The sequence below is a fragment of the Zootoca vivipara genome, chromosome 6 (assembly GCF_963506605.1).
Source record: "Zootoca vivipara chromosome 6, rZooViv1.1, whole genome shotgun sequence".
Lineage (NCBI taxonomy): Eukaryota > Metazoa > Chordata > Lepidosauria > Squamata > Lacertidae > Zootoca > Zootoca vivipara.
The window spans coordinates 76,529,986-76,546,705 of NC_083281.1; the positions used below are offsets into that span (position 1 = coordinate 76,529,986).

The window sequence follows — 16,720 nt, forward strand, 5'->3', positions numbered from 1 at the left end:
CTATGCTGCCACACACACCTCGTTCCTCAATCCAGCGGCATAACACAGTCCGATAGAGAATACTGATGCCATTTAGTTATTATTTAGTTTAAGTACTTATTTGATGGAGTTTACAGGACAATCAATTTGCAATGCTTCTGGACCAGGCGTCTGCCCAAAGGTATTATTTTTACCTGTCTACCTGTAATCCATACTGCAGTGGCTATCTGTCAAAGTTGTTCCTAGACCTTATACCTCCCTCCACTTCCCCACCTTGTAGAGAGTTTGGAATTTGAGCAACAGATATAGACGACTATTCAACTTTCCATTCACCAAAACCCTTCACAGCTGCATGACGGGCAGCAATTCAGAGGGTCGTGGAGCTGGATCCAAGCGCAATGAAGAGGCTTCTTCTTCTTCTTCTTCTTCTTCTTCTTCTTCTTCTTCTTCTTCTTCTTCTTCTTCTTCTTCTTCTTCTTCTTCTTCTTCTTCTTCCTCCTTCTTTCTTATGGCTTAGGGGTGGTTATGGGGGATCTTTGGCCCTCCAGATGATGCAGAACTACAACTACCACCTATCCGGACTACTGGGTGTGCTTGCTGGGGCTGATGGGAGTTGTAGTTCAGCAGCATCTAGCGGGCCAAAGGTTCCCTACTCCTTGCGTAGGGAAATAAGGGAACGCCAAGTCATGGTTTATGATTTTGGCTTGTCTCTGTAAACCCTACCCACCATTAATCAGAATTTCAGGCTCAGACCAATAATAAATCATGGTTAATGGGAAAGCGTCTGATCTCTTTGCCTGAAATTCATGCATGTTAACAACAATCCAGAATGAATCACTGAATCCAAACCAAACTATTCTCTCTTGAATTTTGTGACTACTGTAAGCTGCTTTAGAATGCAAACTGCTTTACAATCAACAAACAAGTAAATTATTTTATATGATGACATGAATTATTAGCCATACAAGTTCTTACCAATGTTATAAATAAGGCCTGGCCGGTTTCCTTGTTGGATCACTTTAAGGGCTCTGACCCCACTGCCTCCATCCAGCGAGAAGCCTTGGCACCAACCAGGCATACCTTCAGGGTGGATTCCTCTTCCAACTCTCATTGTGCAACTGCAGCAAGGAAGACAACGAGATATACCAGTTCAGCAATCCATACGATTCTGTTGATTTCGACGAGCCTTGAGAACCTACAGTGCAGCCTGGACCCAATTAAATGATTATTTTTCAGTGGTTACAGAATCAATTTTCCAATTCAACTATGACATTTTGCCACTGCACGGTTCTCTCGCAATGCCCCGTCATCAAAGCTTACAGGTTTGGCTGTTCTTTGTCAGCATAACAGAAGAGGAGAGGGCTCAGGCTTCTGGCCAGCTCATGTTCTTCAAACTGGCCTGCTGCATCGATCTTGGCATTATCTTGTCTGAAGATCAGTGGCAACCCTTTAAAAAGAAACCAGCAAGCTGGCTGTTAGCATCTGAATCTGAATCTGCACTTTAAAGCTCTATTAGTTGCATCATCACAGAACTAGATGGATTCATTTATTCTGTGTGTATCATTTAAACGTTGTTTTAAAACCAATTTCCTTATCTCGACATGAGAAAAGGAAACTAACCCCCTCGTGCAACAGGGAAACCCACCTTTCAAAAAAAGAAGAAGTAGGAGGCATATTTTAGTACATCTAAAAGAAGGATGACATTCTGTTAAGGTCTAAGTGCTTTTAAATTAGCCAGTGTGTTTTGCTTTCTAGAACAGGAAGATTAAAGGATTTTGTACCCCGTCTCCATAATTCTGCAACCATGGTGTCAGGGTTGATGTGACTACTCTTGAGTAACGACCTTCCACATGCTTGTCTTTCGGAAGCTTTTATTGGTGCCCATTATTTACAGTGTAACAAACTGCTGGTTTCATGTCTACTCGCTCGAGTCAGATTCCTGCACTGCCCCCCTCCGCGTTCTGGACCAACATAAAAGCCTTGGAACTGAGAAGCGCCTCCCTTTCCTCCTCCTCCTCAATTCCGGCGTCGGGGGGGGGGGGGGAGAAGGTCTCCGGTCTGACTGATTCCTGTCCTCTCTTCCCCCTCCCTCTCTTCCTGCCGATGGAGCGGGGGCTCTTGGATGTTGCCAGAGCCCTGGCACTCTCTTTCCGTTTCCTGACTCCCTCCCTCAGACCCTTCGCTCTCATAACTGCTGGGAGACGAGCTGCTTCGGATGGGGGGGGGGCTGTTCTCTGTAAGCCCTACCCGTTACACATGGGTTTAAAAAAAGAGAGGATTTAATGTGGTTGTATTTCTGAGGCTACCATCCTATTCACGAGTATGTCCTACTGAAGTAAATGGTCTAAAACTCTCTAGACCATATCACAGTGCCAGCATTCCAAGAAGAAGAAAAAGGTTTGTTTGTGCAAAACCTTTGAAATCCAGATGTGTAAACACAGGATGGCAAACCTGGTAGGCATTATTGAAACCTGGTGGGATGAGACTCATGACTGGAATGTAGGAACTGAGGGATATAACCAGTTCAAAAGGAATAGACCAAAGAGGAAGAGAGGAGCTATTGGGTGTGACCCCATGGTCAGAAATACTCAATGAACTGCAAGCTTGGAATGCACACCAGGTTGGTGGGAGCAAGCAGATGAGGGGTGGAGAGTTCCATCTCTCTCACTGGGCAGGGCACCAATGACTGGGTGTTTGCATTCAGATTACGTCTTTAACGTGATTCGTGTATTTTGATTACTGTATTCTTATTCTGGTTGTAAATTGCTTTAGGAATCTTTGTGGTGAGAATCAAATTCAGTAAGCCTAACCTGACCTAAGCAGACCTCTCATTTTCAGGTGAGGAATCCTTACATCCGTAAGAGGTTAGGCCAGATTTACCTGTTTTGTTAAGGAGCCAATACGGTGCTGAAATAAATATCTTCAATGACCCTTCGGCGCGGCACACGATCCTTATGGTGAGATTCATCTGCCGCTTGTTAACGTCATACATTCGCATCCGCACAATGTAGTTCTGTGTTCCGGGGGGTATTAAAAGCTCTTTGCACTGTGGAAAGTTTTCAAGGGAGACTCCTGAAATTGAAAAGAAAGAAATGTGTGCTCTCTTCTTGACCGTTCTTATGGGGCACCTCTCTCCATTTGGGGGAGATTGGAGAGCAAAGTAAGAAACCCTTTTTTTTTCTTTTTCTTTTTTGTAAATGGCGTCCTCCCTTCCAACAACTGTACTGTATGAGCAAATGTGATAGCCATGGTGTGATTGAATCCTGGTACATCCAGACAGTGCATCCAAAGTACAATTTTTAAAAGTTGTTTTTGAAAAACAATCAGTTTTCCAAGGAACTCTCTTGGGATAAACGAGGGATAAAGGGACCTCTGCAAGCCACAGCAAACTTGTACTTTGGTCTTAACGTTCTGTAGCTGAAGCCACAAATAATCCCAGGGTGCCTTACCAAGCTCGATGTTCTGCAAAGTGTCGGCTGTATGCAGTACCGCCTCTTTCCCAGGTTTCAGGGTCCCGTTAATGGGCATCCCTTTCACATAGAACTCAAGTTCACAAGGCAGCAGGTTACAGAGCACCACGGTCGGAAGGAGATAAATGGTGTGTCCGGGCTGCCTGAAAATCTGCTTAGCGCTGTCGGAAAAGATGTTGGAGGGCATGTAATCTGGGTAATTCTCTTTCTTTATGGCGACACAAAACCTGTAAGGGAAAGGCAAGATACGTATGAAAGGCAAGATATGTATGAAACCCAGCCAGATGGGTGGGGTACAAATATATTATGATGATGATGATGATGATGATGGTGATGGAATGCCTAGGACATGGACAACATGGACTTTTGCAATTCCTTCTCCTAAAGAAGCTCAAGGCTGGACTTCAGGGAGCAGGTCAAGGCGGCCCATTTTAGGAGAACCTGTGGGGTTGTGCCTGTAACAATTCTATTCATCATATTGTTTGGTTTGGTTTTACGCAATGCTGTGTTTATTTTTGTAAAAAAAAAAAAAAGCAGAAAAGTCGCAGGGTCAATGACACAAATTAGGTAGCACAGCCAGCTACTAAGCTGCCATCAAATGGTAGACTGTCCACATTTCTCCCTCCCACGTGATGATTTCTTTTCACTACACTTGGAGCAAAAAGGACAGATCTCAAACACAAAACATCTCGGCCATGTTGTTTTCGATATACTTCCTTTTCTTCATTTCTCGATAGCCTCTGCCAGCGTACAACACTGTTTCTATTAGGAACAGGAGAAGCAAACAGTACAGTTTCCCCAAGACTCAAGTCACCTGAAGAAACGGCTATTTTCAGACTCCATCGCATGGCACTCTCGTTTGCTGCTGCTGACCTCTGAGGTCTTCTGCACATTTGTCCAGTGGATCGGAGACTTGCAGAAGAAAACTCCCATTCCCTTTGGCCTGGCCTGAAGCCGCCAGGATGTCAGATGCAGGGGAATAGCAAAGGAATCCCCTGGCATGACCGAAGGCAGCACTACAGGTTCTGCAACCAAATGAGAAGTGCAAAATATGCTTGCAATAAATCAGTTTCAGGACAGGCAGACGCGCAGGGCGCATAATTGAAATGACGAATCTGCTCCTGCAAGAGGCAGTGATGGCCGCCAGATTGGATGGCTTTAAAAGAGGATTAGACAAATTCATGGTAGAGAAGCCTATCAATGGCTGCTGGTCACGACGACTATGCTCTCTCCCTTCTGCTGTCAGAAGTAGCATGCCTCTCAATACTAGCTGAAGGAATCACAAAGGGAGAGAAGGCTGATGCCCTCAGGTCCTGCTTGCAGGCTTTCCAGAAACATATGGCGTCTGGCCTGTGAGGACAGGATGCTGGACTATATGGGCCTTTGGCCTGACTTAGCAGAGCTCTTTCTACATTCACCCTTCAAAGGAGAATCTCTGCTCTGAACTGTAATGGGTCTCGCCTTTCTCTTACACCGCTGGGCCTTTGGGCCTCAATTTGTATCACAGTATCTAGGATTCCTCCTACCCACCTTTGCTTTTCTGTCTTTATCTACGGGCATGTTGGTGTGTGTGTGTGTGAATGGAAGGCTACAGTTCATGCCTTTGGCCCGCAAAGACTGAAGCTACAGCACGTAAGTCTTCAACAGTGCAGTTCTACGCATGCACATCCTGCTATGCTCAATGGAGCGTACTGCAAGGTAACTATGCACAGGCTTGCAGCACTCAGGTGTCTAAGTGGGCTTTAAGCAGGAATAGGAAGCTGCCTTCTACGGAGTCAGGTTAATGGCTCAGTGCTACCGTATCCACGCTTGAGTGACAGGAGCTTTCCAGGATTTCAGGTAGGGGGCAGCCTCACCCCTACCTGAAGAAGCCAGGGATTGAATGTAGGACCTTCTGCATGCAAAGCAGATGATGCTCTATCAATGATCTCTATTGGGGGCCAAGAGAAGAATTCCTTAAGCACGGCTATCTTACGCAACTGGTAATATTAAGAAACCAGAAAGAGAAAGCATCCTGCCTCAGACACTGCAGTTCTGCAGGACCTTAAAAAATGAAGACACACACTTACTGTCTGGTGCTGAAGGGCTGTCTAGCCTGAGCTCCATAGGCGTCTCCAGTTTGTTTTTCACAATCAAGGCCGAACGGACAGTTATTACCTTCCGAGCGCTGCCTTCCATGGTGACTGCAAATACCACTCGGACTGGAGGCAATGAAGAAAACTGCAAAAATACAGAACTTATCAGTGGGGGTCCCAAGACCTTCGGAACTCCCTTCCTATTGACTTGTAGGAGCATTTATATGAGCCCCGAAAACCTTCCTTTTCAATCCTGCATTAAACAGAGATTACAATTAGCTTGGGAGTTACAAAGCCGCTTCTTAAATAATGCCCTATGTTTGGCTAATGCGGCTATTAGATCGTTATATTTTGCCTTGCTCTTGTTTGTATGTTGTTTTGTGGGGGCGTAGGCCTAAAAGAAATATAAAATACTAATTTTCTGCTAGATTTAAATGTCTGCTTTATTTACCCAAACATTCCTAGAAAATAATGCTGATCGAAACACATACATGTTGGAATTCTGAAGGATTTACTTTTTAAAAAAATCCTTATATCGTCTTGCACCCATGGACCACTTTCACCCCCCTGCCTGCTTAAACATCCTTTTATAGATGCGACCATTAATGTTCTGCTTGAATGTCCAGCAATTTTTAACTGCCAACAGCTATTAAAACAGTGTCAAAAGGGGGGCAAGGAAAACCTACAATATAACTAGGTAAGCTAAATGCAGTCATGGATATATCCACTCTAAGCACGATGTCAGGTGCTGTGACTCTTTGCCAAACAACCTTGATACTCAAATGAAATGAGATTCATCCCAATGCCTCAGAAGAATGCCCCTCTTAATGTATATTGTACACACCGCAAAGCTCAAGGGAGAATTCGCTACTCACATAAACATGTGGATGTATGATGTTTGTTCTGCTAATTGGGCTGCCAACCTAGGAAAGAAAAAGTAAAGCCAAAAACAGCCATTAGGAAGCTTGCCAGATCTACACAGAGGGTGGTATTTCTCTGATAGACTGTAGACAAACAACAACCCATAGAAAGGCCTGGGGAGGTTAGCAAATGAAAGGGGAGCGTTTTTTACCTTCCGCCTTTCAATAAATATGTCCATTGCCAGAAGTGTCAGAACTACACTGATAATCATCCCTCCAGCAAAGTGTAACTGCCCATGCCATTTTCATGTTTGCAAAAATAAATTCCAAGTAATGGATTATATAATGGCAAGAATTCCAAGTAAATGATTTAATTCATATTTGCATCGCTAGTGAAATGCTCACGCCACCCTCTCTCTGTTTCCCAAAGCCAGAAACCTTCAGTTATACTAACAGCCCATTTTGATTCCATTTCACTGATGGAAACTTGTCCCCAAAGTCTAAGCCCAAAGGTTCTAGGCCATCTTTCTCAACCTAGTGCCCCCTGTAGCTGTTGTTGGACTCCAACTTCCATCAGCCCGAACAAGCATGACCAATGCTCAGGGATGGTGGAGTCCAACAACATCTGGAAGGTGCCAAGTTTGAGAAAAGCTGTTCTAAGTTTCTCTGCCATGTTTTGCCCTTCCTTTGTCCCCTGGAGTGGCTACAGATGTCAGTCAGATATTCCTTCAAAGGATAACAGAACAACAACCCTCAAGTGATATGCCACACAATGTATCTGGAGACAGACAGAAGACAACAACAACAATGTAGTTTTAAGGCAGACACCTGGCTTTTAGTCACAGTTGTCATCTTTGCAGAGGACAATGAAGTCCCTGGAGCACATTGGCTGGCTCATGATGACAAACAGGCTGGTAGCAGTTTGAGAGGATCTTGCTTTGTATAAACAGTGTCCATGTATATATGATTTATATTTTAAAAATCTATTTAATTATCCAGCAACATTTATACACTGCTTGACTGTGGTAAAATCTCTGTGCAGCTTACAAATGTATGCTATGCCTTTCTAGGTAAAGGTAAAGGACCCCTGGACAGTTAAGTCCAGTCAAAAGCGACTGTGGGGTTATGGCGCTCATCTCGCTTTCAGGCCAAGGGAGCCGGTGTTTGTCCACAGATAGCTTTCCACACCATGTGGCCAGTATAACTAAACCACTTCTGGTGCAACGGAATACTGTGACAGAAGCCAGAGTGCACGGAAATGCTGTTTACCTTCCCCTCTGCAGTGGTACCTATCTACTTGCACTGGTGCGCTTTCTAACTGCTAGGCTGCAGGAGCTGGGACAGAGCAACCGGAGCTCACCCTGTTGTGGGGATTCGAACCGTCGACCTTCTGATCGGCAAGCCCAAGAGACTCAGTGGTTTAGACCACGCGCCACCCGCGTCCCATGCACATGCCTTTCTAATACACATAAGAACATGAGAAGAGCCTGCTGGATTAGGCCAACGGGCCATCTAGTGCAGCATACTGTTTTCATGGTGGCCAGCCTGATGCCCATGGGAAGCCTGTAAGCAGGAATCGAGCACAAGATAAACCCCTCCTGCGGTTTCCAGCAACTAGCATTCAGAAGCATTACTACACCTGACCATGGGGGCAAAGTAGAAACTCCATCATACTAGTGACTGTTGACAGCCTTATCTTCCACTTGCTTTTTTTGGTAGTCTTTTATCAATGCACAGACCTACTTTGATACAGCTGGGGAAAGGAAGTTGAGGGAAGGGAACAGCCAAACAGCACCAACTACTAAAATGGGGGGGGGAGGGAGGGAGGGAGGAAGGAAGGAAGCATCAGGACTTACAGTAGAGGAAGATGTGCTCTTATCAGGAGCTGCATACCGGAAAAATATTCCTACTTTGTCTACCGACACTGGACTGACTTGTTCCCAGCCATTTACTCTCACTTGCAGCTGGTGAATTCTTAGGTCGTGTGTGTGCCTGTTAAGTTTTAAAATAAAGCAGATTAACATTAAGATCAAAGCAACAGTGAAGAGTTTCCAAATTCACATTGTTGCAAAAAAATAATAATAACATAAAAGAGCATTATCTCTTAACACCAAAACTAAACGCTTCCCGATTAAAGGACCAGTTGACTTTAACTAGCAAAACACTATTGGGTCATATGAAGGTGCCTTATACAGAGTCAGACCACTGGTCCAGGAACCTCTGGCCTGCCAGATGTTGCTGGACAACAACTCTCTTTATCTCTGACCACGCTAGCTGGGGATGATGGGAACTGGAATCCAACAACATGTGGAGGGTCGACAGTTCCCTGCAACTTGTCCACATGGCTCTCCAGGCTTTCACACAGGGGATCTCAGCCTTACTGGGAGCTGCTGCAACAGATCCTGGAACTTACTGTATGCAGCGCACTGGAGCTTTCAGTTGATCCACTAAAGGGCCATTCAAATTCCAGTTAAAAGTTACCTTCTCCAAGGTGGACAGTCAAAAGCTGAAGCATCGAAATGCAAGACCATCACAGTGGATAATCACAACATGGTTTCAATATGTGTCACCTGTGTCGCTGTTTCCCTTTGGCTTCAAATGCAAAGGGGACCTCTTCACCAGTAAGAACTTCTCGCCACTCGCTGACTTTATGCGTGCCATCCAGAAACGATCTGTTTTCCTCCGGGATGACTCCTGGGCTTCCGCTGTGAGACAGAGCAGCACTAAAAGCAAACGTCATACCAGACTGTCAGTTTTTGGGTGGACCTTGCTTTGGCAACATAAAAGTCTTCAGTATCTATCCTACGCAGACAAACATATACACTTGCTTTTGCCTTGTGTTTTCATGACACAATAATTTGGGGGTGCGGGTGCAGGAATCTGTCTGAACAAATCTGCCAGTTTGCTTCAATAAAAGGAATCCTTCAAATCTCTGGGTTTGGGGATTTGCGTTCACCTCCTCCCCACCCCAAATTCCTTACCGGGTCGGAGTTGTTGTCAAAGTGGCAAACCACAGAGTGCAACCCGTGTGATTTCGAAGGGCAAACGGCACAAAAGGCTGCCTGCGTTTTAGCGTCTTCATTTCAGCTGTGAGGAGAGGAGGGAAAAGAAGTTAGGAAGCTACGGCCACTGACCTGCAGGGCTTATTCTTCTCCTGCTGGGATCGGACGCTGCTCCAGCTACGGGCGGCGTTCCTAGCTTGACCGGCTGAATACAGCCTTCTCCCAAATTTGCAAATGCTGGGCTAGAGATCACCCTCTCCAAATAATTCCCAGTCAGCTGGATTAGATTGTTCATTTGCCTGAAACACTGCAAATAGTGTGTTGTGCATTGCTTCCAGTTAAGGAGAAGCCTGGCACCCTTGCTGGGGAGAAGGCAATACTTTTCTTTTTTGCTTGGGTAAAGCCCGGGGGGGGGGGCAGCTAGTGAAAAAAGTAGGATACAAACCCCGTTTCACTCAAAATGGGACTAGCCTTTTGAGTTGTTACATATTAGTTTGGGAAGCCTGAGTGGAAATTTACTTAAGAATATTTTGTGAGTTTGCATTTTTTGTGATTGAGCAGGTGTAGGTGCAGAGTTAGGTATAAGAGAACTTTCTGCAGAGACACCAGAGAGCTATAGCTCAGAAATTAAGATAGAATCAAAGCGGTGTTTTCATGTCTTAAGGATTTTTAGCCTTTTAAGGATTACCCAGTCATTAAACAAACGTATTGTTAGGTTTTGCACAGATACTAACAGTTATAAGATGAGAAATTAATAGCCATTAGCGGTGAGATTAAAAGGTATAAAAGCAGAGTTCGGCTTTAGGACCAATCCGTACATGGTGGTGCTTCACTCATAAAGTTTCCCTTGCTTTGTTTCTAAGTTTGTAAGTCTGTGAACTTTTGCTGGGAAAGGCCATGAATGTTCATTTACTTTATGCTAAATAAAATAAAAACCCCTACTGGACATCTGTCTGTCCAATGGGAATCTGATTGAAACATCTGCTGAGCCTACATACTAGGAGAGACTGCTGGGAACTCAAGGACTGCACCCTTCTTCTCAGGCCCTGGATTCCACAGCAACCTTAATTTTACCCCCTAACACACCAACGTGTGAAGTAGGTTCACTGGAAATGGCATTTCCAGTAAGTGGAAGCTTAGTTTTTTTTATTTATTTACACCATCCGAAGAGAGGGAAGTGAGAAATCCAATTGGGCATGTCCACAAGAGCTCACTAAAGCCTGGCCAGCTTTGATAGAAAAAATGTTCATATTGAGTTTGATCAACACATATCCCAATGTCTAGTAGGATTTAATTATGCCACACAGCAAGCAATTTAACAGGTCTCATTGGCTCCTTTTGACAAGTGACACAGAAGCAACAACTATCTGCTATACAAGACATTTCTGGGAAAGAGCAAAGCATCTCAACTTTGCAATACAGTACCTCTAGCATACATCTGGTGCTCTAGGTTAGTCAGACTGGCTGTACTCCTAGTTCTAAGGTAGACAAGAGGAAGGCCTGGCAGACAGGAAAGACAACATTAGCAAGGAAGGGGAAAATGCAGATATACAGGCAAGATTGTTGCACATACCCAAAGGAGGGGAAGTTATGAGCAGAAAGGGTATCACACAGCCAGAGAAAGAGCCCCTGTCATTGAGCGGGTTTACATGCAACACCAAGCCATGGTTAATGTAAACCATGAACAATGAACCATCATGAGTGTGGCTGACCTGTGGTTAATAAGCCATGGTTAAGATGGTAGGCCAGCTTGGACAATCAAATTAAACCATGGTTTAGCGCTGCATGTGAACCAGGCCAATGTGGATGTGGAATACTGCAACAAAAATATAGTGATACTGGGGGAAAGTAGGTGCAAAAGAAAGCTTGATATCATCATTTCATTTTCAGGATTTTGCATCAAAGAAATCATTTATTTATTTATTTTTAAAAGACAGAGAACAAAGGTTTTAACAGAAGCTGCAATGCATTACTGCCCCTTGTGTATCAAGGATGCTCCTACCATCTCAGTCACTCTCTCTAAGAGTTGTTAATACCATGAGGGGTGTAAGAGCCAGAGGCATCTGACTGGGAAGCAGTCCCAAGGCAAAGAAGTGAGGATGGGAAGATCTAGGGTTTAGAAGTCGCTTCAGCACCTATTCACAGTCTTCTCAATCTGAGCGGGGCTTGTGCCCAAACAGCTGGGAGAGCGGGAAGGAAGGTCATGCAAGAGCCAGGATCCTGGTTAAGAGATTGGGACTGGCTGGCAGTGCAGGTAGGAGCTTGGGACAAACATTGGGAAGTTGGGCTTGGGGACACGCAGGAGGCTGAAAGGGTGTTGGTGAGGATGTCCACTGGGAACAGGGAGTAAACATGAAATAAAGTGAGCCAGAAAAGGGCTCCGTGGCAAACAGACCTTTTGTGTAATAGAGTATTATGCACATAGAAGTCACAGACAGGTGGTAACAAGCGCTCAGTTTGAAGCCAAATTGCCCAACAGCGAATTATCAGAGAGGAATGAAGCATAGAGTGGGGATAACTCTAAAGGCTGTGCCCTAAGCATTCTACTTAGAGCAATATTATGAAGGTCTCATTCTACAGCTACAGCGTGGCATGTGCAATCACAAGCTAAACAAAAAACAAAAAACCCCACTGTAAGGGAGTCAAAGTCATACCTTGTCCGAAGGATGGAGGATCGACTGAAGAGCCCATCCAGTCTTCAGATTCAACTTCCTCTACTTCCTTCTCCTGCTTGCAATAATCTGCCATCCATGATTGCTTGGTGCTGGCATACTGCTCTAGAGACAGACAGAGAAACAGAAGAAGAAGAAAATACAGCACAGGTCAGGTTGAAGCTAAAAAAATATTGCACAACCAATGACTTCTCTGGTGCCTGCAGGGTTCCTTCCCCCAAAAATTAGGCTTAGAGAAAGATGCAAACAAAGCCAAGGGTTGCAGCCAATGCTAGTCCTACTGATAACAGACACACTGAATTGATGGGCAAGATTAACTTAGGCTGGTTAAATTAAGTGGGTTTACTCTGTCGGATACTAAGGCCTGACATACCGATTAACACAGTAGTTATGTTGATGTCCAAACGATGCTTTGCTTTCACTTCCAGCTTCAACCGGGAAGGGTGGAGGCGGCTGGCTAACTGCTGCTGCCAGGCCACAGAGCACGGCCAGGGCTCAATAAAAGGCTCCCAGCCTGGGAGAAACAGAGGAAAACAGACCAATCATCATGGCGGGTTAAAACACGGATTTTGCATGCCAGTCATGCCAGTTTCATACATGCTGCAGTGCATTTTATGTTACAGTATTATGCTTTATTCAAGTAACTGCAGCTTCAAATGCAACCAGAAGTACCCCAGTCTAACTACCTGCTTCTCAGGTAGCATAAAAACAGAAACAGGTCTTTTCTCTTTTCTTTTCAAAAAATCGAGTATTCTCAGATGTACAGCGAACTCAGGTAAATGGCTGCTAGCCATGGTGGCAAATCAGCACCTCTCTGAACGCCAAATGCTGGAATACACAAACACTTATCCTCAAGGGTAGGAAACCCTTTTTAGCCTGAGATTTACGTTTCCTTTCGTGCGACTTTCCAGGGGGTCACAATGGCAGTGGTGGATGGGGCTAGAGGCAAAAGCGTACAGAGCAATGATTGTAAATGCTGCCTCTGTACAATAGGCTACCCCCCCACACACATCTCTGCCCTCCATCCAGGCAAACAAGAGGCGTAATCGGAGTTCAAGAACACATTCCAGCCAGACAAAAACACACAAAGAAGATGCAAAGCAGGGCCAGTAGGTGATGACCGCCACAGGAAAACCCTGAGGGCCAGATAGAGGGGCTTGAAGAGCCACATTTGATCACGAAGCTCCCCACCCTTCTTACCCGAAAGCTCGCGGTTATAGTAATCTCCCGAGAGTGTAAAATTCGCATAACCTTCAGGGCTGGCTCTTAGATGCTGGAGAAAATTCAGGTCTGAAATTAAAGCATTTATACAAAAATCGATGAGCAACTTTTCAACCATTAAAAAAATAAATAAAAATCATATCCCCTCCCAGCCTCAGCCCATAGTTAACAAACATTTTTCAGTTCATCACTTTGTGAGAGGGTGTTGGCTCTATCCAGGTATGTATTTAACCCACATAAAAAGACACACACACACCCTCGCCAGTTTTTTTCCTTTTTAAAGCACACTGAAGCATCAGAAGTAGTCGTAACAAAAGATGGGAGGAGAAGGGTGCAAAACTCAAAGGTGCAAAACAAAGGCAAATTAAATGGCATCATGTTTCCAATATATTTTTCCTTGGAGTACTTAGATGTACAGCATTGTGTCCTATGCCCATGAACTGCAAACTAACAAGCCTAATTAACTTTAAGTATCTTCAGAAATGTTTGGGCCATTAATTGCTCCTTTTTGGTTTTTTGCTCTTTTGAGACTCCGCCTCTCCTTTCTTCCTCCTCTGGTACTCAAAATACTTTACTGGCAGACTTGCTTGACATTAACAGTGGGCTGAGACTGATGGATTCATTGGTTTGTGGAGACTGGTGTGTAGCCCAGCAACCCAGCTTGAAGTCTCAGGTGTTGCCTTCCTAAACTCACTCTTTCTCTTAAAGGCACTTAACAGCCGGGGCATGCTTTTCTTTCCCTGTTAATGGTGGAAGATGCTGGGTAAATTCTGGTTAATGCTAGGCATTATTCCAAAAGCCCACCTTGCTGCACAAGGACTGATCCTCAGGTTCTTACAAACTTGCAATTCTACATACCACCCCCTGACCAGCATTGAGCGTTGACTGAAGCTTATGTGGCTAACTTCCCAAGTGAAGGGATGGATTTCCAAGAACCTTAAAATTGTTGGGAATTCAGTTCCACCTTATGGACAGGCATGTAGCTATTGCATGTCACATGTCTGTCTACACTTCCGTTTGTGTATAGCCTTTGCTTTTGTTTTCTGCTGTGCTGATGAAGAAGGAGCGGGCATGTTTTTCTATCTCCTGAGATATACTTAATAAACGCTTGTGACTAATGCAACTACCATCTCTCTCAAAGTTTCTGGCTGCTCCTTGGACTCTGCTACAGCATGCCCAGGCCTTTAGAGTCTAGGCCGATATCAGCTGACTGCACCACCTGGCAGATCGACCACGCAAGCCATGTGACAACCAGCAAACTCTGCAGCAGCCACGGCTGCAAATAAAGTGGGAATATTTACGTGAAAAGGTTAGCTCGGCTAAGGGAACATCACAGTCCATGCAGTCGTCGATAAAGCAAATGCAGATGCTCTCTGCTTTGATTTCTACTCCAGAGATTAAGCGCAGAGCCATGGGGCCCTGGATATCACGGTGGCTGGAATCCAACGGTGCACACTTCAAAGGCTCGGCATTCTTGAACAACCAACTTGCTGCTTTCTTCAGCTGACCTGAATGCACAACAAGCAAGCAATCAGACACCTACTAAGCAATGCAAAGCAGGAAGGACGTCAAAAGAAAACTGTCTCTTGGGCTTCCGGCGAGCTGCGGACATCAAAGGAAGTGCGAGATAGCCTCTCGGGGAATCTCGAGCTTAACGGAGCGCTTTGAAGTCACGCAAAGGCTCTGCGGACTTCTAAAACCTCAGGGGGGGTTACCCTGAGGGTCGTGGCACCCAGCTGTGCCCAGCGTGCCCTCCTACGCCTGGTTTTTCTAGGTTTTTATAGCCTGGGAACCGGGCGTGGGATTGAGCTGCGGGCGCGAAAGGGGAGAGACCACTGGCTCCGTTAAGCGCAGTCTCTGGCTTCCGATGGTAAGCAGCAAGTTCTCTTAAATTATAAATAATCCGTGTCAAAAGACGGAGGAGATAATTGGTTACTGATTAGAGATCGGATTTGTGAAGCTGTGGGGCGCAAAAACGGGGCCCGTCCCAGCAGCGGGAGAAAATGGCGCAGTAAGAAAATCAGAGGAGCTGAGCTATGGAAAGTGAAACTGACTGCCTGCGGAGTGAGTTTTGCAGAAGCCCTTGTTTATTTTGTAACAAGGCAAGTTTTGAGGGGTGAAAAGAATTACCTAAAGACTCTATATTGATACTTTGTCTCTATCTTGGTGGTGGATCTGCAAGTGATCTAGATACTTTGTATTATCTGCGCTCTAGCCCAGAAAATACGATCGGCTTTGATCTGCCTGAAAGCTGTTTTAATATCGCTGCAGCACTGAAGGAGGGGGAAGAGAAGGCTGACTTTTAAAACAATTACGAGTAGAGTATTTCCACACTAACTTCGAGCTTTGAAGGGGGGCCGATCTTGGATTGAGCCATCAAGAGGCTGAAGAGAGGGATTTACAGCTTTAGAAATGCAGATCTTGGGTCTTTACTCTTCCTAATTAGATACTGTGTATCATCTGTGCTTTAGCCCAGAAAATACGATCGGTTGTTTTAACACCGCTGTAGCACTGAAGGAGGGGGAGGAGAAGGCTGACTTCTAAAACAATTACGACTAGAGTATTTTCACACTAACTTTGAACTCTGAAGGGGGGGCCAATCTTGGATTGAGCCATCAAGAGGTTGAAGAGGGGGATTTACAACTTTAGAAATGTTGACCTGGGGTCTCTACTCTCCCTAATTAGATACTGTGTATTATCTGTGCTCTAGCCCAGAAAATACGATCGGCTTTGAGTTGTTTGAAAGCTGTTTAAATATCGCTGCAGCATTGAAGAAGGGGGAGGAGAAGGCTGACTTCTAAAACAATTATGAGTAGAGCATTCCTACACTAACTTTGAGCTCTGAAGGGGGGGCCGATCTTGGATTGAGCCATCAAGAGGCTGAAGAGGGGGATTTACAGCTTTAGAAATGCAGATCTGGGGTCCTTACTATCCCTAATTGGATTAAGCCTGCAAGTGGCTGAAGCTTTTAACTTGTTTTTGGGTCGCATTGGATTCTATATGTGGATTAAGCCTGCAAGTGGCTGAAGAGTTGCGGGACTTGGCTTCTTTGTTTTAGGTCTTTGAAATTAAAGATGAACTCAATTGAGTAAGAAGCGGAAAGGAGCTTATTAAGGAGGGACTGAGTTAAGGGGAATTGCAATCTGTAATCCTTCTATGTACTGAGAGTGGAAAAGTACTGAAAGAGGACTGAGAATTGAGAGTATACCACCCAGTGGTGGAGAAGGGAATTTACATACTTAGGAGTTGGGACAAAGTATAGCGCCATCTGGGGGTAAATTGGGTATTGCAGGAACTTGGGATTTTGAGCAGTACCCTCTAGTGGTGAGAAGGGGGATTTTCTTTGCTTTTTTTTCTTTTGTTTGTTTGCTTTTGGTTCCCTCCTGAATAAAAATGGCAGGTAAAGAGGAAAAGAAGCCGGCAAGCACACCGAAAGACAGA

General features: G+C 44.9%; 1 protein-coding gene across 4 annotated transcripts in view; it reads right to left on the reverse strand.

The window, feature by feature from the left end:
- VPS13D (vacuolar protein sorting 13 homolog D) overlaps positions 1 to 16,720 on the reverse strand; it is a 132,692-nt gene that overhangs the window by 63,239 nt on the left and 52,733 nt on the right. For 3 of the 4 annotated variants that reach the window (XM_060276152.1, XM_060276153.1, XM_035120294.2), the window contains 15 exons: positions 14,581 to 14,787; positions 13,259 to 13,348; positions 12,432 to 12,572; positions 12,041 to 12,163; positions 10,812 to 10,886; positions 9,366 to 9,471; positions 8,955 to 9,107; positions 8,241 to 8,376; positions 6,400 to 6,447; positions 5,519 to 5,669; positions 4,264 to 4,474; positions 3,429 to 3,676; positions 2,860 to 3,051; positions 1,300 to 1,426; positions 955 to 1,097 (listed from right to left, as the gene is read on the reverse strand). In XM_060276152.1, coding sequence (XP_060132135.1) covers positions 955 to 1,097; positions 1,300 to 1,426; positions 2,860 to 3,051; positions 3,429 to 3,676; positions 4,264 to 4,474; positions 5,519 to 5,669; positions 6,400 to 6,447; positions 8,241 to 8,376; positions 8,955 to 9,107; positions 9,366 to 9,471; positions 10,812 to 10,886; positions 12,041 to 12,163; positions 12,432 to 12,572; positions 13,259 to 13,348; positions 14,581 to 14,787 — 2,151 coding nt within the window. The remainder of the gene's footprint in view (positions 1 to 954; positions 1,098 to 1,299; positions 1,427 to 2,859; positions 3,052 to 3,428; positions 3,677 to 4,263; positions 4,475 to 5,518; positions 5,670 to 6,399; positions 6,448 to 8,240; positions 8,377 to 8,954; positions 9,108 to 9,365; positions 9,472 to 10,811; positions 10,887 to 12,040; positions 12,164 to 12,431; positions 12,573 to 13,258; positions 13,349 to 14,580; positions 14,788 to 16,720) is intronic. The other variant, XM_060276154.1, reaches the window with a different exon arrangement.